General features: G+C 48.9%; 1 protein-coding gene across 3 annotated transcripts in view; it reads left to right on the top strand.

The window, feature by feature from the left end:
• The window catches only part of SLC5A9 (solute carrier family 5 member 9), a 57,590-nt gene extending 42,736 nt beyond the window's left edge, over positions 1–14,854 (top strand). For all 3 annotated transcript variants that reach the window (XM_034780034.1, XM_034780033.1, XM_034780031.1), the window contains 3 exons: positions 414–629; positions 10,237–10,396; positions 13,790–14,854. In XM_034780034.1, the coding sequence (XP_034635925.1) occupies positions 414–629; positions 10,237–10,396; positions 13,790–13,998 (585 nt within the window). In that variant the 3' untranslated portion in view covers positions 13,999–14,854. The remainder of the gene's footprint in view (positions 1–413; positions 630–10,236; positions 10,397–13,789) is intronic.
• Positions 14,855–25,726: the final 10,872 nt, after the last annotated feature.

Raw genomic sequence — 25,726 nt, 5'->3', positions numbered from 1 at the left:
GGAAGGACTACCGAGTCTTCCAAGGGCTTTTACCCCTGTTTCTGAAGCATGTGGGGTGGCCACTGTCTGAGACACGCCGTGGGACTAGATGGACCAATAGGTCCCAATCCTGCAATGAGATGAACCTCAGTGGAATCTTTTGCCCACCCAGAGCCTCACTGAAATCAGTGGAAGGACCTTAACTCAGTCGGGTCTCACATGTCTGTCTTGCAGTTAGAAGGGTGGGAATGAGTAGATTACAAGTTCTGAGGGCCATTAAAGGTATCTAGACCCTCCCTTGCTGTCCTGCTCTGTTGACTCCATCCTGGAGAGAAGGGACCATTCCCAGAAAGGGACTATAATCCCCACCCCCCAAAGATGCTTTCAAGGATCCCTCACTTCCTTATGCGTCTCTTCCTATGTTTTCTTCCCAGGGTGCTTTCTGGGGCCTCATGTTCGGGCTGGTAGTAGGTGGCATTCGAATGATCATGGAGTTTTCCTATGGTGTGCCATCCTGTGGCGAGGAGGACCCAAGACCAGCTGTGCTAAAGGACGTGCACTACCTGTACTTTGCCCTCATTCTCTGCGTGCTCACAGGCATCGTCATTACCCTAATTAGTCTCTGCACCCCACCAATCCCAGAGGAAAAGGTAAGCAGCTCTCCAGTTCAAACCTTTCAAGCCCCTCCCCATCATAGGGTCCAAGAGTTCTCCCTGATCTGTACAGCCCTGGCTCTCCTATTGCTGAGATCTCAGGGCCTATAATGCACATCTACAAAGAAGCACCTTTCCCAAGCCCTTCTGTTTTCCAGGGCTCAGAGTGTTAACGCTGCTTGAGGCTCAATGAATTATTGAAATGGAGTGTGAGTTCCCGTGCTGTATGTACAGCTCTGCACACACACACCGCAGCACATCATATCTGGGAGAGAAGGAAAAGAAGTGTGTTGCTGAGAAGGAATTAAATAGAGCTAATTGAAGCTTCTGTCCTATTTCAGCAAAGCCCCCATCAATCTTGCAAGCAAACAAGATTAATATCTTTGCAACACTGGCATTTAGAGAAATAACATTCCATCCCAATGTGATCTCAATTACATTTAACAACATAGTGTCATGGTACAGAAGAAAGCAACTTTCTTTTACTTACTGTATTAAAACAGAACTGTGCATAAAGGTTAAGGTTTTATTGAGTGTCAGCTTAAAGAGATACTGTCAAGTAGTTTAGGGTCTAAGGAGCTTTGGTTTCCTGAGCGGTTGCATAAAAATTGGGGGCAGGAAAAGGAAAAAAACATCAGGTGCAACCATGTTCCATGACTGTTTTTTTTTTAAAAGAACTTCTGAATGGGGTACAGGATATATAGATTCTCTGGGCCACATGTAGCCCTGGTGTATCTCTGTTGACTTCAATGGAGGGGATAGGTTTAAATCCAAGTGATTGAAATCACCAACATTACTCATGATTTAAATCATCACTTTTAATTGAGTCTTGCATTTATACGTTTTAGTTATTTTCCTATTGATTCTCATTGGTTGATAACCATTAAAACATGTCAATTTGCAACTAAATATAGCCTTTACATGAAATTTGGTTCTTTTTGCTAACCAGGAAGATGCACCAAACTTGCACAAGCTGTGATTATGTCATGTGACATTGACCGCCGTGACATTTTCTGCTCTGGGGCTGGAGCTCCCACCCAGCCCTGCCCTTGCAGCCCCCAGCCCCCAAACTGGTGAGGGGGACCCACAGCTGCCCAGCCATGGCCCATAAATCATAGAATCATAGAATATCAGGGTAGGAAGAGACCTCAGGAGGTCATCTAGTCCAACCCGCTGCTCAAAGCAGGACCAACCCCAACTAAATCATCCCAGCCAGGGCTTTGTCAAGCCTGATCTTAAAAACCTCTAAGGATGGAGATTCCACCACTTCCTTAGGTAACCCATTCCAGTGCTTCACCACCCTCCTAGTGAAATAGTGTTTCCTAATATCCAACCTAGACCTCCCCCACTGCAACTTGAGACCATTGCTCCTTGTTCAGTCATCTGCCACCACTGAGAACAGCCGAGCTCCATCCTCTTTGGAACCCCCCTTCAGGTAGTTGAAGGCTGCTATCAAATCCCCCCTCACTCTTCTCTTCTGGAGACTAAATAAGCTGGACAGGGCCAGCGGATGGGGGACCCTGGAGCTACCAGGTGCCCAGGCGAGGGGACTCAGCAGCCCCCAGCCCTGGGGCAGGGGAATCCTGGAGCTCCCAGGCACCGCATCGGTAGGGGACCCGGAGCCCCAGCACAGCGGGTGCTGAACCCACCTCTCCCTTTTGTCGGGGAACCTTTTAGTGAAAGTCAGGGACAGGTCACGGGAAATTAACAAAAATTCACGGCAGCCTGGGACCTGTCCCTGACTTTCACTAAAAAGATCCCTGACAAAAACTTAGCCTTAATTATATAGCTTAACGGGCATTTATTCAGATTCTTAATTTTGACATTATCTTAGGAAATGATGCATTTTTTTTATTTGCTAGATGATGATGAACTTTTTACTTGTGATTTGTGTCAAACTCTATTTGGATGGAAATTCAAATTCAGTTAAAATGCTCCAAACCAGCATTTTAAATTTTGTATTATTTATTATTATTATTTATTTATTCATTCATTCATTTTTTTATTTATTATTATATTTATTATTTATTATTAAATAAAGCTACCTTAAATGTGCTGGATACGTAAGAATTTTTTTTTATCAAAACATGTTTTTTTCATTTAAAACTAACTGCTTTATTCAACAAAGGCTGCATTATCTGAAATTAGTGAATTGAACTGATTATTTCTTGTCACCGTATCCTTTAAGATTTTAGAACTAGCTGATCTAGTCCTCTCACACCTAGTTTTTATTCACTGATTGAAAGAGGCACACAGGTTTTCCTTGGTTTTCAACTCCCATTGGTTTCTTAACTTTGATTGAACCAGTCCCTGAACTGAGCTAGTTGGATAAACTGAAACGCAGAAAATACCCTCGCTGCACTTGTAGAAAAGCCCACTGGTGTGAAAAGCTGGGTTAGCACTTCATACTCTTGTTCCAGGTTCTTAGCCAGTGGTTGTTTGACATTCCTTAAAAGTTGGCACCAAATATATACTACTCGATATTATTATTTTTTGCATTTAATTTAAAAGTTTTAATAGATTCATGATAAATATAGGCCTTAACATAGGTTGTCATTATTTCAAATTTCATTTTAAATAGGTTGTTTTTTAAAAAAATAAATAAATGTGCATTTAATTTAAATTAAAAAAACCATTCAGAAAGTTGGATTTTTTTAAAATATTTTTTTAAACATTGATTGTTATGCCCCCAGCCTGGCATGGGTTTGAGCCGATAACCTTGTGATGAAAGTGCTTCATATCTCTTTACCAGGCCCAATCCAGCTAGTATCACTGGGAGGCCATGTGATCCATTAGAGAGAGCTCTGATTGGGATTCAGGCCCCCAGAGTTGTATTCCAGATGCTGAAATGGGCAACTCATGGCGCAGCTCTGTGCCTCAGTTTCCCCCAGTATAAAATGGGGATAATGCTACTCAGCTCCTTTGTAAAATGCATCGAGATCTACTGAGGAAAACTGCCAGATAAGAGCAAGGGATTGTTATTATCCTGTCAAGTGAACTAAAAAAGACATGCCACCAACACGCCCAAGAAAAATACGGACGAGTCAGACCCTCCGCTGGTGTACATTGACACAGCTGCATTGACTTAAAATACCAAGAACAGCTCTTCAAAGGGGCGATGCTGATTGGAGGATGTAGCCCAGACATCTTTAACGACTCAATGCTTTACGCACAGAAGGGGAAATAGCCGTTTCTAGCTGATGTTAGAGTGGGACAGTTAATGCGCCGAGCTTTAAATGAATTACAATCCAAGAACTGCCAGCGGTAGCATTTCTCCCCGCTGCTTTGGACACTCTCCCATCTCTGTGGGTGATTGATGCTGTGCTGGGAAACAAATATGCAAAGAATTTGTTTGGGATGCGCCAGAGTTCATGTGTCTTCATTGTAGGTAGTCCATATTGTGTCACGCCGTCCTTGAAAACCTTGCAAAAGAGCTTACAATTAAATTTGAGGCTGTGAAGCTGAAATGCAACTGTCAGGTGCCAGATGGCATTTTGGAACAGAAGGATTTATTCTCACTTTGCCTAGTTCTCTCACAGTCCCTCGGGCAAGGAGTGGGGGGGAGGGGCCGCAGAGGGGAAGGAAGCGGTACAGTAACATGACAACTGTTCTGCAAATGAACCAGGTCACCTGGGCTGATCGCCTGCTACACTCCCACGGCCTGTGCTTGTCTTGAGGCCTAGTGCACTAGGAACTTCAACTGTTCTGCTCCAGAGAGTCAGATTCATACATTAGGTGGCTTGTTTTCCAAATTGCTGAGTTCCCACAGTGCCAGGTGCAGCTAATGGGAGCTGGAAATGCTCCTTTCCTCGAAAATCAGACCTTCAATGTGTGCAGAGGAGACACGGGCTCAAACTAAAGTCTGGGATCCAAATGCCCCCAGACTGGAGGTGTTCCAAATAAAGCAGCTTTCACAGGCAAGAGATCCATATGAGACCACGCTATAGCCCAGTTGTTAGGGCACTTGCTTGGGAGAACTGGATTCAAGTTCCTGCTCTACCTTTGGTAGAGGAAGGATTTGAACGCAGGTCTCCCCTATTCTGGGTAAGTGAGCTAACCACTGGGCCATTGGGTATAAGGCAGGCACCACCACCTCATCCTCCTTGTTTGTGAGACAGGACTGACCTGGCTTAGGTGCCTAACTCCGTGAAGGGTCACAGTTGTGAATCCTAAGTGGAGGAAAGCACATCCTGGTAGGCGCCTAACTCCCTTTGAGGGGAGGAGCTTCAGTCATGCCCCTCTCCTTAGCATTTCCCGTTGGCTCCCCACTCAACCAGAGCTGCAGTAGCGTAGCCATGGGGGGAGCGGGACAGCAGCATCCGAAGAAGTGGGCTGTAGCCCACGAAAGCTTATGCTCTAATAAATGTGTTAGTCTCTAAGGTGCCACAAGTACTCCTGTTCTTTTTGCGGATACAGACTAACACGGTTGCTACTCTGAAGCTCCCGCACTGAGCAACTTGGCGCCTTTTTAATTTTTACTCACCCAGCAGCGCTCCGGGTCTTTGGCGGCACTTCGGCAGCCGGCCCTCACTCGCTCTGCGTGTCTTTGGCGGCACTTCAGCGGCGGGCCCTCACTCGCTCCGGGTGTCTTCGGCGGCACTTCGGCGGCAGGCCCTCACTCGCTCCGGGTGTCTTCGGCGGCACTTCGGCGGCCGGCCCTCACTCGCTCCGGGTCTTTGGCGGCACTTCGGCGGCGGGCCCTCACTCTCTCCGGGTATCTTCAGCTGCACTGAAGGAAATGCCGCCGAAGACCCGCAGAGCGAGTGAAGGTCCCGCTGCCGAGGTGCCGCCGAAGACCCGGAGCGCCGCTGGGTGAGTAAAAGCACCACCCCGTCAGTAAAAGCGCCGCAGCGGGTGACGCCTTTTTTTTTTCTGCTCCCCCTGTTCCCTTCACCTGGCTACGCCACTGCAGTGCTGGCTTTTGTGAATCCCATTCTTAGGCACCTAACGCCCTCTGTGCCTTGTGTAGGGAGCCTGCGCACCTAACATGGGGCTGCAGCTTCCACTAGGCGGCAGGGGGCCTAAAAGTGAAGCACTGCAACACGGAATCAGGGTCCGCTGAGTGGATCTGGACCCTGCTCTTTGTGCACTTGCCACGATAATAAAACAAAATGCTTTTTGTAGCTCTACTGATTCATGTACTGCTTCCAATCAGAAAGACCACCGGCCTTCAGCAGTCAAGTCTGTTCTGTCTGCGTTCCAGCTCTTCTGCTACATCCAGTCTATTGAGTCAAATACTGTCCTAAGGTACATGGAAATTATGCTCCTAACTTTCCCCCGTCAGCAGTTGTTTTTTTGCTTACTCCAAAATAGCTGTCCTGTTAGCCATGATCTCCCTTTAGTGAATCCCTGCCGACTGAGCTTAATGAGATCACAGCTCGTGTCCTTGGCTTGTCAGTGTTGAAGGCAAGCTGCTGCAGTTGTAGTTTTTAGGACATTGCTGGGTGGGTAGGACACACGATAAGGCTTGTCCCCAACATGACAGCCCATCGACAAGCTCCTGAATGGAAAGGTGAGCGGTGGAGGGAGATTTGGAGCACAGGGCTGCAGGGGAAGGCATTTCATCATTGCAACTCAGCTGAAGCTGAAAGGGAAGATTTTCAAGGTGCCTAATTCCAAATGCCTGTCCATGGGAGTTAGGCACTGAACTCCCATTAGTGACTTTGCAACTCTTGGCCCTCAAAAACTTGACTTCTGAAAGTAAAGTTTTTTGGGGGGGAGCATGAAGCTCAATGCACCTTGCGTATCTAGGCTCTGCTCCGTAACTTTCCCTTCCTTCCCCCTCTACTGATCTGGGTTTCCCCCCTTCCCAAAAATTGAGAATCACATTTCTCAAGTGTTCCACACCAGCAGCGCTCCACAAAGTTCCACCTTCATTGAGGCAGGGAGGTAAAGGTCAGGAGTGAAATCGTGACGTCAAGGGCAAAACTTCTATTGACTTCAGTGGGGCCAGGATCTCTCTCTCTCTCTCTCTCTCTCCCAGGCTTTCAAAAGAGGTATTCAGCATTGCCAGAAGCTCAGCCAAAGGTGGGCTCTGAACTTCGATGGATCTCAATGAAAGTTAGGAGCCTACCTTTGAGAATCTGGGCCTTAGCTCCCAGTCTACCAAATTCATTTGAAAATCTGGCCATATTTTGAGGCCTAAATTGGAATGGGCCTGTTTTGAAAATCAGCAATTAGTTCTGAGCTCTTAGGAAAATTCTGGCCTTAATACATTAATTGCAGGACAAACCTTATGCACAAAACAGCCATTTGTGTTTGGGGAGGGAGTGGGGGTGATGGGGTCTGGGTAGTTTCTTGAATTCTTTTGTGCTCAGAAACTTTGCAACATTCCGGTGACATTTCCTAAGTGATTTAAAAAAAAAAATCCTCTGTAAAGATGAGGATCATCAAATCGAAGTAATTTAGCAAAATGTGACAAGAAAGATTAGCCTTGCCTGATGCTCATCTTGGCTGAAAATGATTTAAATAAAGCTATAAATCTTCCGGAACATGTTGTATCCGTTGGAAATTGCCATCTAGATTTTGGCGTGTTTAAAAAAAAAATAAATCTACCTTTAAACTGGTGATACTGTGTGTGCGACCCAGTGGAGAACTTAATTTCCATGGAGGCAGAGAGGAGAAATCTGCTGTTGGGAGAAATGAGTGCCTTCTCCGGAGCAGTCTGGCAGAAGTGTCGGTCTGAGAGGCGTGGTTGGCCAGTGTCAGCTGTTCCTGGTGGCTTCTGTTCCCCTCTCACAAACACATGGGACTTCAGCAGATCAGAATTACCTTAGCCGCCTCGCTCTCAATAATGTTACGTGGGATGGGATGCCAGAGGAAAGCAATCCCCTTCCCCCACCACCCCAGGACAGAATGGGAAGGAAATTGCAAGTACAAACACCAACATTTCCCACCTCCAGCTGTGAATAGGCTGGGTAGGGTATGACCATATAAACCATGGTATGTTAATAGTTAAGGCCCCAGGGCCATTAACATTCAAGCCCACACTGTGCATTTCCCTGGAAGGTCCAGACTTTTTGACTCTTGTGCTTATACACCACACACGAGCCAGGCGACGCGTCTCTTACTACTAGCGCAGTGTTTTGGCCCATCCTGGCATGGCTTCCAAAGGGAGGGTGAATGAGAGCGCACGTTTCTGGAGTCAGCAGCTGCTCTGCTCCTTGCGGAGGCAGGAGAAGGCCCCCAGGCCTGCCGAAAGCCAGCGAGAAATGGGGCATTGGCAAGGCCTAGGCTGTGAGTGTAAAACCTCCCAGCTTTTAATAAAAAGGAGAGGTGGGCAGACAGATCAGCTGGCTCTGTTGACAGCAAGAGATTGCTTTGCTGAATGTCTCTTGTTCGTGCCAAGTCAATGGACATGCAAAGTGCCAGGCCAAGACGCTGCTCTGTAAAGTTACAATGACGATGCAGATTTCTCCTTTATCTGCAACTGATTCCTACTGGCTCTTAGCACTTTTCCAGAACTTAGCACAAAATGCCAGGGTGCCTTGAATCCCGGGTGCAGATTGGGCCTGGGTGGGTGCCACAGACAGGTAGGGAAGAGAGGACTCCTCCGCACCAGGTTGTCAAAGAGCAGTTGCAGCATCCTCTGTGATGCCAACACTGCCATCCTTTTGCTGTGGAATGGCCAGTGGACCTGTATAATGCCAGGTCCCTGGCCCTGCTGCCAACTTTCCCTGAGGCCTAGTGGCAGATATGGCAATTTCCTACAATATCTCTGGGAGATGTGACTGTATTACATTTCTGTATCGTTGTGGGCCGGGGACTGTATATTATTCCATGGAGGGCAGGTGACCACAGCTCCTGCAGGAACTAAGAGGGAGGGGTGTGTGTGTGTGTGTGTGTGTGTGTGTCAGTCAATTGGACAAGTTCACACAGGTTGTATCCAGGAGCAGCGCCAGGGTTTTTGGCACCCTACGCGGGGGGTCCTTCCGCACTCCCTGTCTTCGGGGCACTTCGGCGGTGGGTCCTGGAGCGAGTGAAGGACCCGCCGCAGAATTGCCGCCGAAGACCCAGAGCGTGGAAGGACCCCCCGCCACCGAATTGCCAACCCCCCCCCCCAAATCCTGGTGCCCTAGGCAACCGCCTAGGTCACCTAAATGGAAGCGCTGGCCCTGGTTGTATCACCTCCAGAGAGAGATACCTCCTCCTGGGGAGGCTCACCTGTACTAGTTCAAACCGGATTCTCCAGAGGCCAACAGACTTGTGGATAAATAGCCAGCATTTAAACAGACACAGGTCCTGCTTTCTGATCCAGCAAATGGACCTTTTGTCCAAGGGCCGGGGAACCCCAAATCCTTAAGGAAGGGTTGGAAGCACTGATACCTGCCGGGGCTTGGAGGGGGAGCCGATCGCTCATCCGTTTTCTAGCATGCATGTAGGTTCTAATGTTTGTTCTAATATGATTTCTCTGTAATGCTTTTACCTTAAGAATAAAATCTACTTACTTACAAAAGGCTACGTGGTAACTTACAACTGTGGGCACGAATGCTGGCCATAAGCCTTTGAAGAGAAAGCAAAGTGCAGATGCTGGCCCGGTTTGCTAGTGTTGCTTGCTGGGAATAGTGCAGTGTAGACAAGGAACTGTGCAGCTTGGAAAAGTCCTGTTCAGGAGGGAGAGACAGAGACACTCAGGTCTCTGCCCAAGAGAGGTGACGGTGGGGGAGCCGGGACCCTAGAGTGGGTGCCTTTGCTGGACCATGGGGAATACAGGTGAAGTTGCCCTGAACTGTGACACCTAGGCTGCAACTTTATAATCTGCTTTGCATAAGGGACAGTGCATGGAGTGAGTGGATTGTGTTTCAGGCAGTCCCACTTCCTCCCCCATGCTTTCCCCTTGCTCTGGTGGAAGAGTGCACATAGCCAGCAAGAAAGAGGGGAAGGCCAGGGTGGGCCCCACTCCCTCCACCCCCATCACAGCAGGGCATATTGCTGCTGGAGTCACAATCCATGCAGGGGATTGACGGACATTCTCTCCTGCATGCCCAAATGAGGGCTGAAACAATCTAACCCTGAATGAACATGATGTTGTCAAGGTCTGTCTTGGTCCAGTGCCTTGGGTGTGGGAGGGGTTGAAGGTCCTGTCTCTGCCATGCCCTAGCCTGTTGTTGTTCCTTCCGTTGGTTGGTCCTTTGCTGTAACCTTGAACTTCTGGGCCTTTGTGCCTAGGATTTGGGCTTGGTTCCTTTGATGGTGTTTCACTGTGAAACGTCATTCCATAGCAGCAGGAGTGAGGTTCTGGATACTGCCGTTGTCGCTTTGCATTTCTATGGCAAGCCAGCTGTTTGTGTTTACTGGCCCTGCCTGCAACTTGAACACATACATCTTTTGGGCCCCCAATCCAGCTCTCTGCCTGTACTTACCATGCAATTTCCCAAAGAGAGGAGCCTTCACACAGAGAGGTGTGCTAATCTCCAAAAGATTAAAATGGCACCAGCCAACGGAAAATACAAGAACCGTTGGAAAAAAGCAACACAGATTTTTGTGAGGTCAAACCCTCCCCATTCTAATCACAGCTCCCGTTTCCAGCCGTGTCACCAACACTGGTCTTGTTCTATGAACTGTCAGCTCTTTAAATTGCTTTCCCTGTTTGTTCTGCATCCAGCTGGCTAGCCTGACGTGGTGGACTAGACACAGCAAAGCTCCCACAATTGACCTGGTAAGCTACAAGAGTGAGTCGGCGGCGGTAAATCCTCCAGTGGGCGAGACTGATGGGGATGAGCCGACCTGGGAGAACACGGATTCAGGGAGCAAAGAACATGGAGGTAGGTTAGCTGGGTCTTCCAAATACGTGCATGCGTGGGCGTAGGGGACCTGGTCCACCAGCATCCTTCCAATGACTTCAATGGCATCCGGCCCATGGATCTAACGATACCACGTTTGTGGAGGTGACAGCTACATGCTAAATTAATTTATCTTTGACCACCGCACCTGCACTTTGCCTGCTACCCCGTTCCCCCTCGGGTTTCGTCTAACATTCCAACCCTCTGTATAGTTCCAGAGAGCTTCCATTTAAAACCAAAAAGCAAATCAACTTTCCAGAGAAATGGTTCCTCCTTCTCCCCCTACATGTGGAATTTCCTTCTCCCACATGGCCCCGGCCTCAGCGCCAGGTTCAGCAACAGCTTTTTTAGACTTTAAAAGTATCCCAGCTTTAACTGCCTACATCGGCCAGGCCAGCTGGACGCAGAAGCTTCCCAGCAGATCCTGAGATATACCAGTGGTGGGGGCCAGATAAGCACCTAGATAGACCAACCAAGCACCTGCTTTTAGGTCCTAGAGGGCCTGCGATATGGACTTTAAAGCCAGGACATTTTTAGATGCAGACAAGCTATTTTAGGTAATTTGTTGAAGTTTTTGGGGTGCTGGGACTTGGTGCACCAGGCTTCATCTGTGGGGTCACATGCCCCCCTGAAATAGCTCGCGTCCCCCATCCCCAGTTGAGAACCGCTGATCTAGACCATCCCAGACAGGTGTTTGTCTAACTTGCTGTTAAAAGCCTCCAATGATAGAGATTCCACAAGGTAATTTGTTTCAGTGCTTAACCAACTATTTAGCTTAAATAGCTCTTCACCCTCCTTAGTATTTACAGACAGTAATCATAGTCCCTTTCAGTCTTCTTTTTGCCAGGCTATAAAAGCCAAGCTTTTTCAGTCCCTTCTCATAAGATAGGTCCTCCATTCCCCGATCATTCTAGTAGTTCTTCTCTGCACCTGTGGCCGTTTGAATTAGTCTTTCTTGAACGTGGGTGACCAGTATGGTGCACGGCATTCCAAATGAGGTCTTACCAGTGCCTTGTACAATGGCATTGATACTGCCCTGTCTCTACTGGAAATGCCTTACCAGGTACATCCTAGGATCGCTTTGGTCTTTTTTTGCACCTGCATCGCATTAGTGGCTCATAGTCATCCTGTGACCAACCTCCCAACTGTATCAGCAAATTCCATTAGCACACTTCTAATTATTAGTTTATTAGAAAGAAAATAGCCCCCAGCCCCTTCTCAGCATGGTCAGAGGTTTCCTTTGAAAAACCATCCAAAATTTCAGGTGCACGTTTTGAACCTAACCCTTCTGAGTCCACAAATCTGAAGAGCTCGCAAGATGGGAATGCTCTCGTGAGATTATCTACATTTCCTTAGTCTAGACTGTCTGTGCTTGACTTCATTCTCATCACAGCCTCAGAATGAAGAGGTGAGAAACAACAACAAAAGTTCTCCTCCATTTTTTTTGAAATGGAGGCCGTTGGGATTCAAGTTCAGTGTAGCTGTTCCGGGTGCTGATGTTGTTTCTTATCAATTCTTATTATACCTGACCCAGCTCATCTTTTTATAGCCTGACGTCTTGGTAATTTGGTAATTAGCAATGATGGGAAAGGAAATGCAGAACAGCTTATACAACAGTTTAATGAGGTTTGGGTAACATGTTTTTTCAAGATTTTATGATATGCTACCTTTCAAAGCGTGGAAGGAACAGCCAGTGACAATTAAAAGGCATAATTCACACAGCGCTTCACTCCTGATAAACAATCCATGAGTTCTGTGTCGGAGACATACAAGTTTTGTGGAGCTTGGTGGAAGTTGGGCAGTGGAGAAATAAGAAGGGTTTTTGTTCATTAAACAACAAATGCTTCATATGTCAATCGACTGGGATGATTTAACCTCTTTGGAGGACAGATTTTCTTTGTCTGTTTTAGTTACATTTTAAGAATGCCTGGGCAAAGTAAGGCAGGTTGGATTTGTGGCCTGAGTGCAGGGCTGGGATCCAGGAACATCTCAATCCTAATTGTAGCTGGGCCACTGATTTAGGACAACTATTTTCCAAAGTGACTGGTTTTGGGTGCTCAGGTTGAGATTCATTATGCCTGATTGTCCAAGTAGCTGAGTGTCTGTAGACCAGATTCTGGGAGATATGGATACACGGAGCTTCCGGAAATGGTTCATCCAAAATCGTAGTGTGGAAAATCAGCAGCCACTTTGGCAAATCACCTAACCTCTTTGCCGCTCAGTTTCTGTACAACTTTATACTCACTTGGCTATCTCCAGCCAGGAGCAAGGACTGATTCATGCTTGCCCAGCACTTGGAACATATCAAGTGCTACTAATGTAACGTGCTATTTTAACCGTTCTTTCATCTGGGTTTCAGCTAGCTTAGTTGTGCTGTGAGGGTGGACTGGGCAGTGCTGGTTAACCAGCTTACCCGTTCACTTCCTCGGCAGCACTAACAAGGAGGTCTGGCATTTGCTCTGGGCTCTTAGACGAGAGTAACTTTTTAACCATAGTCATGGTCATTATTGGACTATTAATTCCTCTGGTTGGGGTGAATCCTTTAATGCAGTGCCGGGGGAGCCGGAATGTCCCTAAAAGTGTGTGTGGGGGGTCCATGGGCACCTAAACTTTGACCCCACCCCCTTATGCTGCCCCTTCCTCCCTGGGTCCCCACCCTCATGTTGCCTCTTCCATAGAGGCCCTGCCTTCACACCACCCCTTCCCTCAAGGCCCTGCCCTCACACTGCCCCTTCCCCCTGAGGCCCCACCCTTGTGCCACCCATCCCCCCAAGACCCGCCCTCTTTCAGCCTCTTTCTCCCAAGGCCCCGCCCTCACACTGCCCCTTCCCCCGGAGGCCCCACCCTTTCCCCCAAGACCCTGCCCTCTTGCAGCCTCTTTCTCCTGAGGCCCCACCCTCATGCTGCCCCTTCCTCCAGAGCTCACACCACCTATTCCCCTGAGGCCCCACCCTCACGCCGCCCCAACCTCCCAAGCCCCTGCCCTCACACCGCCCATTCCCCCCAAACCCTGCCCTCGCGCTGCCACTTCTCCCCAAGACCGGCCCCCCGCTCCTCTCCACCCCCTCCCCCTGTCACTCGCATTTACAGCCAGTAAAGAGTGGGAGGGCATAGCCCCTGCGCAGAGCCGTTCCTGAGCTGCAGCCATTGGTTCCTGGACCTATCATGAGATGAGAGGGTGACGTGTTCCCTTCCATGGAGGATGTGGCTCAGTGGGGCTGGTTTTCACCCCGTATGCCTCAAGCAGTAGTCCTGCATGGGAGATGTGCAGACAGGTGGCACGGTGTATTTAAGGCGTGGGACAGAGGTGAGGCGAGTGGAATACCCCAGCGTTTAGAATATGGGACTAATTCCCCCTCTCTGTATTTCCTGCAGCAGCGAGCTCTCCTTGCTGGAAGAAGTTATACTTCTGGTTCTGCGGGATCTCCAGCAGCCCAGGACCCACGCTGACCAAGGAAGAGAAAGCAGTCCTGGAAAGGAAACTCACCAGCATTGAGGAAAAGCCCCTATCAAAGACTCTTTGCAACATTAATGCTATAATCCTACTAGCTATTAATGTCTTTCTGTGGGGTTACTTTGGCTGAAGACAGGGCCGCAGACAGTCCTCGGCTGGCTTGGCTTTGATTTAGAATATCGCAGTAATGCTTAGAGACGTCAAGCAGGTCAGGGCCACATTGTTCTAGGGGCCATGAACACAGTAAATGGAATTCCCTGCCCCACAGAGCTCACAATCTAGAAGACCAAACCTAGCGGGCAGGGATATCGTATTTACCAGAGAGGGTTTTTATCAGGTAAAATCGTGGGGTTTTGTCACCTAGGGAAAAATTAGTTGGGCCCAATTTATGATATTTTCTATTTTTAAAATTGTTTTATCATCACACACATCACACTTAGTCGTAGTTACATATTCAAATTGCATTACAGAGTCAAATCAGGCACTAGATTAGGAGATTAATGTAGGGTTGTACAAATAAACAAGTAAAATTGCAGTGAGCGCAATACTAATATATGTAATTCTAATAGGGTCCGAATGTCTGTAAACAACTTAGTTTGGTATTTTCTCCAGGAAGTTATACAGGCCATGACACCTGTCTGTTTTCAATATTATATAACCCAATGTCAAAAACATTCCGTGACAGTAACGCAGAGTTGTAGCCATGAAGCATGCAGCGCTGTGGACAACCTGAACCTGTTTCTCAGTTTTGAATGGATGTATCCAGAGTCTGAAAAGATTCATGCTATGCTTGCTGAACTTGCTGGACACTGGTGGACTTGCACCACCAGTTCGGTGAAGTCAGAGGGAATCTCGGCCGTTTTCAGATTTTTTCCACCATGTGAAAGTGGAAACTTTTTCCTTGATAGCGGGTGAAAACGTCAATTTTGGTTACAGTGCGTCTTCTGTGTTAAATGCAAGTAAATATGGCAGAAAGTCACAATTTCTCCTTGTTCCAATGACACATTTCTTACCTGCGTATTTTGGATGAAGGAGGTCAGCCAATATTTGTAATTGCCTCATGAAATCTCTTTGGTACGTCTGCTTTATGTGGGGCAAGATCTTCATTTATCAGTAAATCCAACCATCCATCTCATGCACCATGAGTCCTTTTTAGAGTATGTCAAGTGCCACAGAAACTGAATTGAATTGACTGATCAAGTTATTTGCTTCTCGGTAAATCCTTTGATTATTAATTACACTGACCACTCTAGCTTTAAATTCCGCCTCTTGATCACTCGTAATCCTGAGATAATGTGGCCAATTTTTGAACATCTGTTTCCAGGCATGTTGTTTGACTGTTCCATTGCGTGTTACCAGGGATTTGGGGGGTTACAGAACTTGACAGGCTTTTAACCAGGCTCCAGGTGATTACGAAAATACTTTTGTAAATCGACCACGTGTTTCATCAAAGCACTCGGTGTAAGGGCTTGTCCAACTAGATTGAGCCAATGTGATGCACATCCCTATGCAGCCAAAGTGTGGTTATCGTGTGCCAAATCACTGCCCATACTTGGCATTTTTTTCTCATTGTCTGCCGAGTAGCTCTTAACACAACCATACTGTTAATTGCTAATGCCTTGGCTTCTCTTGTCAGTGTAGCACAATCCTTTCCAGTCTTCTTATTGCTTCTAGTATCAACTGCTGATACAGAAACCAGTCAGCTCTCAGTGGGACAATGTGCATGTTACGCCAGCCATCTTGTATTCATGGAACTGCGTTTCCGTATCATTTGTTGTGTGCTTCCACCTTTAAGCCATCCGTAACTGCATCTAACCGTTTACCTGCTTTCGACTGGGTGCTTTGTAGCCTGGCCTTACGCAGCTGATCAGTGCTTGAAAAAATTGGATGTTCAGTACCGGAAAAGGGAATATTACAGCCATAAAACAGTTCTGCAGTTTTCAGGGCTACCTTTCGTTTCAGTTCTGGCGGTTTTTTGTGTGTGCCAAACATAGGCATGTATGATTGAAAAACCAGGACACTTCCTCCTCATTGTCTTTGGCTGATGTGGAGCTGCCTTTCTCTTGCTGCTCTTGGCAATGGCAATGCAGTAGTATCAGTACCGTCTGTGGTTAGATGTTGATAGATGTTTGGCTGTGCGTGTGTGGTCCCTCTGTGTGCCGCCCCAGCCCTGCACAGACAACTGGCACAGCAGACCTTGAGCGAAGCGCCCAATGACCACAAGATCCGTTAAGGGATGAAGGCACCCAGCCAGGTTTATTGTCAATGAAGCACGGTACTAGTATCCCGCAGACTCAGCTGGACCACTAATACATGTATGCCTGTAACAACGGACCAGCTCAGTGAACGGCGGGACTTTCCATTCCTGTGCCAGACAAAACTACGCCCTCTGAGATACATCTTTATACCCTGATACAAACAAGTTACATACTGCCCTTCTGACATAGTTAGTTACTGTCCCCGACGTGGCAGTTTTTACCCATTACCTTGTACATGTTGGTTCAATCAAAACATCTCTATTACATACTGTCATCCTGACCTTATCTTTTGGGAGGGGTCAGTGTGTGCCTGTTATCCTTGGGGAATGTTTTTGTACCATCCTCGATATCGGGATGTTCTGGTACCACTTGATATCGGGATGTGTTTGCATGAGTACGCTGTGACTAGCACTTAGGAATGTGTATTTCTACATGATCAGCCCTGTTCTTGCCCAATTCTGAGAGCAGGTCCTGCCTCATACCAGGCCTTATGTCTCAGGTTCTCTTCCTACAACACTTTCATCCTCAGAGTCTGATTCGAATACTCACCTATATTGTTGGGGCAATGAATGTGTCAGGCCTGATGTGAGTTACAGTATGGGGGGCCCTCAGCCAGCTGATATCTTGGGGGGGGGGTCACACTCTTGTCTGGGGCTGCGTCGTTATTTAATTACCAACACGTCCTATTGGAAATAATGGTGCTTTAAAAATTAAGAGGGTTTTTAGAGTGTCTGTTTCCTGCTGCTGTCAGCACTGTGCTGGTGCATGAAGCGACTTCTCCGGCCTCACAGCTCACCATTCCGCAACCAGTGTGATATAACCAGACTCAGGGCCAGACGGTCTCCTGGGCTGCCATGCTTCTCACAGACAGGTGGGCTAGGGCCTGTGCTTTTCCTATTACAATGAGCATATTTAGCTGCCGCTGGTGAGCCCGTGTGCAATGCTTGCTCTGTGGAATGGTCACGTAGGGGCTTTCCCGCTCTCTGGGCACCGGCGCAGCCAGAATTCCCACTGAGGAATCAGGACCAGCCGCCCTGGGACTCATCTAGCATTGTGATGGCCTCCTAGCAGCTGAGTGCCAGGTCTCTCTGTGTTATGGCAGTGACGGCCAGGGACGCTGCCACTGGTGCCAATAAGCCCGTGCTATCCCCCTCAGTCTTAGTAGGAGCTGGATGGAACATGCCATGAACGTGTCAGCACTGCCGTGCAATGGTGTGTTTTCTTTTCCTACCTTATCTGGTTTCTATGGGGCTGGTACATAGAGTACTGGCCCTAGCACGAGCTCCGACAAAGGCAAGGTCACATGGCCGTGATTCAGATATGACGACATAAGGCGTCAACGATGAATGGAGAAAGACGTGTGCAATTTAAGAGAGCGTGTGATAGGTTTGTAAAAGGCAGTTCCCAAGCACGTCTTTCACCAGTGTCATGATGATTAGGCGGGAATAAATACAACTGGGAAGCAATAGAGATTCTCAGACTCACCACCAGCCCCGGTGACATTCCGACAGGGAGGAGTTCTGCCTCTCAGAACATTGTATGTCCAAGAAAGTAGAGATGCTTTTGTGCTGTGCCAGATGAAGACGTATAAACGCTTACACTTCTGGGGCAGACACTGGTGGGAGCTTTTTGTGCTCTACACGTCGGGGCTAGCACACAGGACCGTGTGTTTGCAAATACTGAGAACTGAGTTATTTTTACCTAGGCGCCGGTAGCTCAGCTGGTGCAAATTGGTAAAGCCCTTCTTCCATCAAAGGAGCTATGTGGATTTACACCAGTCGTGGATCTGGCCCAAGCAGTTGTGGTTTTTCAGAATGGTGCCCGGATGAAGTCTGTGGGTGCTTCAGAAACACTTTAACAGTGAACTGCTCCATGTTAGAGAATAATACAATTGGACCTTTGTATGTAACATGTTCAGGTGGCATGGGAAAGGGGGAATGGCGAAAAAGGAGTGATGAAAAATACACACAGATCCACCCACGAATGGGTAAAGCTGTTATCTTCCATGCCAGCATTTCTCACCGAATAACTTGTCTGCATTGCAAGGCCTCATACATCCTTGTTGCTCAGCGCCTGTGATAAATGGCAATAGCCTAACAAGACTGCATTGCATTCAGAATTGTAATTGATATCCAAGTCCATTGGCAGCAGACATTATTAATGATGCCAATGCGTATTTTCTTATTTATCGTCCCGCCTAGGCTTGTGTCTATCAGCAAATGATTATCATTCATTTGCCTGACAAATCTATCAAGATCATTCATGATTGTTCAGCAAAGGAGCGTCTTTTAAACAAAGATTAATGACTTGGCGGTTTGGCTGGCTGGCTGAGCAAAAGGAAATGAAATTAACAATGAACCCTACAAACATGTCCCCACTTTAATTTACCAGAAAATATTTTAAAATGGTATTTAAAAATGTACTCTATGATAGGCACATTTTTTTTTATATAAAAAAAGGAAACTCCATAAATTTTAAGGGGCTGGACAGCAAGTTAGCAAACATGGAGCCATCTTTACTGTAGTTCTTTGCCTAGATTTTCTAAGAGAAAGAAAGATCTCCTCACATGGGTCTCCCCTCAAGTCAAGATTGTCTACACGGACAATCTTATGAACAACCTTGGGATGAACTCCGGCCAAGGGGGTGACAAATGAGGATCAAAAAAGCATTTAATGAAGCCAACCAGAGCCATTACTGAGCTCAAAGCCCTTTGCCTCACTCGGGTGCCACAAAGGAGCCAGCGTCCGGCTGTAAGTGGCCATCAGAAAATTCCCTGGCCAGGAGGAACAGCGTGCTGACGTGAAGCCGCTGGAGGCATCACAATCATGGCAGGAAAGGGAGGGACAAGGTGGGGGAGAGAAGGGCTGTGGCAAGCAGAATCCCATCACAGCTATCCTCCAATGGCCTACTAGAAGCTCTACAACAAAAGGAAGTACAATGCAGCTGGATTAGTGTTTTCATTTTCCTTTCCTCCACATTCGCTTTTATATTGCTGAGATGAAAGGTTAAAAAACTTTGGACAGCCAATTCGCATGAGGCCGGCTCCTGCAAACACACATGCTTCAGTTCCCACTGAAGAGGATGACTTATATGCTTGAATGCTAAACACATACATGTGGGACTTTTTTTTTTTTTTTATGGTGCCCAAGTAAGGACGCTATGATTTGGGTCATAAAAGACCCACATGACCAATCAAACCAAATGTTTCCTGGCTTACAGGAAGGAGTAGTGTAATTACAAATCCAGTTCCTCTTTGCTGTCATCACAAAATGGCTGCGCATTAGCAGCTCCCATGGGAACATGAGCATATGCGACTAATACTATTTAGCACTTATGTGGTGCTTTACCGCTCCAAATCACTGTACCAACATTACAGCTAAGGCATAGGGTTGCCAACTTGGTAATATTTAAAAACCAGACACTCCAACAGGGCTGCTGGAACCTCCCCTGCTCCATCTCTTCCCTCTGAGGCCCCACTCCTGCCCCGCCTATCCCCCCCAAAAACCCCTCCCATGCCCCATCTCTTCCCCCTGAGGGCCCATCCCGGCCCACCTATTTCCCCCAAAGTCCATCCCGTGCCCCACCTCTTCCCCGAGACCCCACTCCTGTCCCACTTATCCCCCCCAAAGCCCCTCCCCTGCCCCACCACCAGGGCCAGCTCCAGGTACCAGCGTAGGAAGCAGGTGCTTGGGGCAGCCAATTCAAAGGGGCGGCACTCCATCCGGTAGCGGGGCAGCATGTCCGGGTCTTCGGCAGCAGGTCCCTCATTCCCTCTCTTCCTCTTTGAGCTGCCGCCAAATTGCCGCCGAAGAGGACGAGAGGGAGGAACTGCCGCCGAAGTGCTGCTGCTCGTCTTTCCTTTTTTTTTTTTGATGCTTAGGGCAGCAGAAAAGCTGGAGCCGGCCAAGCCCCTGCCTCTGCCCCAGCCCCACTGCTTTGCCAGAGGCCCTGTCCCAAGCCACTCCTCTTCCTCCCTCTCTCGCCCGTTGCTCACTACTTTTCCCCTACCCCCCCCCCCCACCCAAGTCAGAAGGGACTTGCCTGCAGAGCCAGGCCTGGGAGCTGAAGCCACCCAGCATAGGTAGAAGGTGGCCCCAGCTGAGTAGGGGTTGGCACGGGTGACGACCCCGGCGCCTCCCGGCTGCCCCCACCTGCAGTAACCGGACTTTGGGTAGCTGGTCAGTAGAGCTGACCGGACACTGTCAGGGCCCCTTTTTGAGCGGACTTTCCAGTCGAAAACCAGGCACCCGGCCACCCTACTAAGCCAGCCAGGGGATCTGACTAGTGAAGGGAGAGGTGAGAAGACGCAGGGCAGATACATACACTACTAAGAGCCCTTGTCCCTAAGAGCCTGCCGTCTAGCCAAGGCAGCCAACGGGTGGTAAAGGAAGCAGCGAGCGAAGACAGTCAGCTGGGAAGAGCCCTGGTGTTTTTCCCAGTCAGTGCCCCACCCACCAGGCTCCACTGCCCCCGCCAGCAGCAAGCCCTCCAAACAAAAACTCTGATGCTTTGGCCCCAGTGTAAAAGCTCTGGCACAGGAGATTAGCTGCTTGAGAGCCAGACAAGCACCGTGGGAGACTCTGATCTGCTGTGGCTTTCTCTGTTGGGCCCCACTGAAGTTAATAGCGAAACACCTGCTGGCATGTGCGCTGAGCATATCACACCCTGGGGTGATCTCCCTCTTCCTCGCATGCATTCGTTTTTAGGATTTGGGCGGTGGGGGCTATCTGTGGGTTTTGGTTCATGCCGGAGGAGGTGGGTGCTTTTGCTTTGCTAGTCAGTTCCCTTATTGGTATCAACTGGGAGGTGGGCGGGCTGACCCGCCCACTTCTAAAGGCCCCTCCCGCAGCCTAGCGGGAGGGACCACTGGACCCAGGAACCAACTAAATCCTTGGGACAACTAATGAAAAAACAGGGAGTGAAGTGACAGTCAAAGGTTCAAAATCAGGGTACCGGATGGGGATTTGCTAGTCAGTTGGTAACAGTCTGATAACTGATGTGGATTAGAGAAGGGTTTTACAACCGCTCTGCTCTTCCAAGTGGGAAGCCGGCCCGCCCTGGGCTAGCTGAGATGGGGAGTCCCAGGGGATGGGGCGGCTGAGACCACCTGGGTTTGTTTATGTGCATGACCCAAGACAATTACGGTGAGATGTGAGGATGGCCAGCTGGATCTCTTCGGCCTTTGAGGGGGGAGGTGCATGCTGCCGATGGCAACTGTGTCCATGGGCCTTTTCCCTGCCAACACAGGCTTGCCCTCGGTAGATCAGTTGCCCAGCTCTGCCTAGACTTCAGGGTCCCAGCAATGGGGCTTTCACCACTGCCCGTCTAACCGCTCTTCATGGCAGGAAGTTTTTCCTGATGCTGCACCTGCCCTTTCCGTCTCATCGTGCCTGCGTCTCAGCCACACAAGGACATGAGTAACTTTACTCAAACAAGTAGTCCTCTGTGTCTGTGTCTTCAGGATTAGGCCCTTAAGTTAACCCTATTACTAGCTTTACCAATGCTCCATTCTTGCTGTCCCTGCCCTGAAGGAAGGCTGGGAACTGCTTTCATCCTCACAGTGGAAAGCAAACTCTTTGGCACTGGCCCGCGTTTTCCCATGCTAGCGCCTCACGGGTTGGTTAAAACAATTTTGTATTATGTATTGGTAAGTGTCTCTCATCCAGAAAATAATAAAGATCCAGCCTTCCTGGTGGGTATGCACCTTAGCTCACGGAGGCACCTGGTTAGCAGCACTGTTGTAAACCCACGTCAAAAAAATAGGGTTGTTTTTTTTGCTGACCTCCAGCTGCTGCAGTTGCAAAGTGATTACATGGTCGCAAGAGGCGTTCGGCCCGTGCTTTGCTGTAGCGCAGAGGGGCAGCAAAACACACCAGCTCAGCTGGCTGGCGTCTAACAAGCCGTTTCATCTCTCCAGCACTAAGCGTACGCTTTCATCTTCAGGGGAGATTTGAACAAACACCAACCCACCCTTGCCCGTCTACAGAACAAAAAAGAAAAGCTGATCTGGACCCACCAGAAGACCTTGAGGGCCAGACCTGGATGTGGCTGCAACCGCAGCGAGCCAAGAGGAGAAAAAAAGACCAACACTCACTTGTATCAGTTACTGCGGTAGTTTAACGTGGTAGGCTGAAAACGACAGAGCATCACATCAGTTAAGGGTGGCTTAACTGTGCACCGGTTCTACAGCTAAATAATTGAGCTGCTTGAAAAATTAACCTGAATGCTGCCTTGCGTTAACTATAATGTCCGGGCCAGGTTGTTGCACCCGTGAGTTACTGATATGTAGTATCGGCAGTTTAGCAAAGCTGTTGGCCAGGAACAATTTTTAGCTATTATTCGGCGCATTTAGCCATAGAGATTGCTGCCAGAAAGTACCATTATGATCATCTAGTCTGGTGCGTCTCAAGCTTTTTGTGTTGGCAACCCTCTTTGGACTGAAAAAAATTGCCCCCTCCACTAAAAAAATTGCAACCCCCTACCTTACACTCGGGGTTTCAGCCCCGCACTCCCACGGGGCTGAGAGTCTGTGGGGTTTAGACCTCCCCACAGGGCTGAAACAAGTAAATTAGCTTCACGTGGCCCCCTGGGGCGAGGGGGCCCGGGCAATTCCCCTGCTTCCTACCCCTAACTCCAGCCCAGCTTGCAACCTCCCCCCCAAACCAGTCCCATCACCCCCCTTGAGCGATCACAACCACCCCCAGGTTGACAAACACTGATCTAGTTCAACGTCCAGCACAGGTACCTCAGAGAATTTTAACCAATAATTCCTGCATTAAGACCGTCTGCTTGAACTACAGATGTTACAGATTAACATTTTGCACACTATCCAGTCTTGATTTAAAGCCCATCAGGTATGGAGAGGCTGTAACATCCCTAGATAAGTTAAGTTGCTCCAATGGTTAATTACGCTCCCAGCTGAAACTTTGTGCCTTATATCTAGTCTGAATTTCTCTCACTCCCACGTCCAATGGCTGGATCTCATTATGCTTTGTCTGCTATATCAAAGAGCCGTCTACGCTCAGAAAATTTGTCAAAGCATTTCATAACGCGAGAAACATTTTACAAACAGGGGGAACTGAGGCAGAGGGACGTGATCCAAGCAAGCACAACGCTAGACACAAATAGAAAGCGGGGCTCCTGACCATCCCCTAGCCATTGGCCCAGGGCAGGGCTCTGGTAAGGAACATATGACACAGTGAAGGGTAATAATATATTCTTGTGGGATGACAACCAGTCCCAGTTAATCTCCGCAAATATGTCAAGTGGATTACGGTGTCTACCGATTGCTGGTGTCTCATTTAACCACACAGTTCAGAGTTAGACCTACAGCAGCCAAGTTCAGGGTATCTGGTGAAAGGGATTGCCGGCGAGGGTGGATTTATTTTTAAGGCTAGAGTTTTGGTGATGGGTTTTCTTCTAGGCTGTATCTCTACACTTGGAGCTGGTGGTGAGCTTTCCCAGCTCACTGAGGTGTGCGCTCATCAAGTTAGCACGCTAAAAATAATAGTGTCACGTGATAGTATGGGCTCTCACAAGTGGTGGCCCGGGCTAACTGCCCCAAATGCATACCCGCAGAGTCGCGAGGGTTTGTGCTCGGGCCGGGGGCCAGCTACCCTGCCACTCACCCCTGCCAGTGCTATCATGGCTACCTGACTGGTTTGAATGCATTAGCACCGTGACTCACAGCCCTAGCTCCAAACATAGCACGTTTTTATAGGTGAAAGGTGCTAGCTCCCTGCTTTGAGATTTTTGCAGCACTGGCTTTGACATATCTATACACAAGTGGTTTAGGGGACTGAACTGCGCACCCAACCATGAGAACCGCTCACCCCCCCAAACACGTCCTTACAGGCAGCGTTGGGTCATTCAATATGTAACCCTCCAAAAACCAGGAAGTGGAGACTTTCTGGCCAAGCCACTCGCACCACACAACCGTAACGTTGGGTTAGCAATAGCCCCTGCAGATGGTTACAGGAGGGTAGGCTCATCACAGGTAAACATGAGGAATTTCTAAGCGTGTGCCCTTGTTTGCATGGTGCACCACAGATTGAAACGCCAACACTTGTCTGTGGGCACATTCACTGTGCACTGAATGAGAGCTTAGCTGGAGCCGGTGGGTAGAGCTGGGGCTGTGATAGGCGGAGAGGTGCACGTGTGCCCTGAACGAGCACGTATGCCTCATTTCGGCACCGCGTCCCTCCGTTTTGTCAGCAGAGGTGCACAATGATGCCCTTCTTGCCATGTGAATTGGCAGCAGGTTGCTGCTATACCTGATGGTAGGCTCCAGGGCTTACTCAAGGACACCTGAATTCAGGGTCTCAAAAGGCGCTCTCCGAGGTGAAGCGATGGTAACATTTTTCGAGTGTGGGGGTGGTTTCTGTGACTCAGGCAAGGCTGCTCCTGTTTCCTATGCCCCACCTCAACCCAACTTTTGCCTTAGCAAAGAGAAAGGGTTAAACGAGGGGTCGGCCAGCTTTGGCACGCAGCTCACCAGGGTAAGCACCCTGGGGGGTCAGGCCGGTTCGTTTACCTGCCGCGGCTGCAGGTTCAGCCAATCGCGGCTCCCACTGATTGCGGTTCGCTGCTCCAGGCCAATGGGGGCTGTGGGAAGCGGTGTGGGCCGAGGGATGTGCTGGCCACCGCTTCCCGCAGCCCCCATTGGCCTGGAGTGGTGAACCGCGGCCAGTGGGAGCTGCGAGCGGCCAGACTGCAGATGCGGCAGGTAAACAAACTGGCCCGGCCTGCCAGGGGGCTTACCCTGGAGAGCTGTGTGCCAAAGGTTGCTGACTCTGGGTTAAACTTTGCTCTACAGCAGGGGTCAGCAACCTATGGCATGCGAGCTGATTTTCAGTGGCACTTTGCTGCCAGCCCGGGGTTCTGTTCGCCAGCCCCCTGCCAGCCAGGGTCCCGGCTGCCGGCCCCGCTCAGCCCACTGCTGGCCTGGATGGACAGAACCCCGGGCTGGCTGCAGGCTCAGCTCACTGCCAGGCTTGGGCCCCAGCCACCAGCCCCTGTAAATGTAAAATGTATGACTGGCACGCAAACCCTTCAATGAAAGTGAATAAATGAAGACTTGGCACACCACTTCTGAAAGGTGGCCGACCCCTGCTCCACAGTGTTCACATGCTCAGTTCAGAAAGTGTTCTCTGTCAAGCATCGGTAAGGGCAGGGAGCCAGGCTGGGTGTTATTGACATATTGGCACATCGAGGACAGAGTTGTGGTTGTGGGGAAGAGGCGACGTGTACCTTTAATTCCTGGTGTATTCCTTCGTTGCATGGTCCTGTTTTAAGAGATTCAAGGTTGCATTACTTTAACTTTTCAGTTCCCCATAATACATTATTTTAACTCATCATTTGCTGTTTTGCAGAGGGTCAAGTATTGGTGCATTTCATATTTTAGAGGGTACAAGGCCCTGCTTAACCAGTGTTTTTTCCACTCTGGGCCCTGCTGTTTGTCCATCACTCGCCAAAGAGTCTAAGGTTGCAGCTATGAGCATTCTGTAAGCAGACGTGTTAAAGCTTTTAGAATGCAATAGCTTTTGCAATATTTCGAATAGCCTCCTTAATACCAACCGCCAGCAGCAATCAAGGGCAGTG

Source organism: Trachemys scripta, chromosome 8 (genome assembly GCF_013100865.1).
Source record: "Trachemys scripta elegans isolate TJP31775 chromosome 8, CAS_Tse_1.0, whole genome shotgun sequence".
Taxonomy (NCBI): Eukaryota; Metazoa; Chordata; order Testudines; family Emydidae; genus Trachemys; species Trachemys scripta.
The sequence above is the reverse complement of the archived record's forward strand: the minus strand, read 5'-3'. Positions and strand labels throughout refer to the sequence as shown.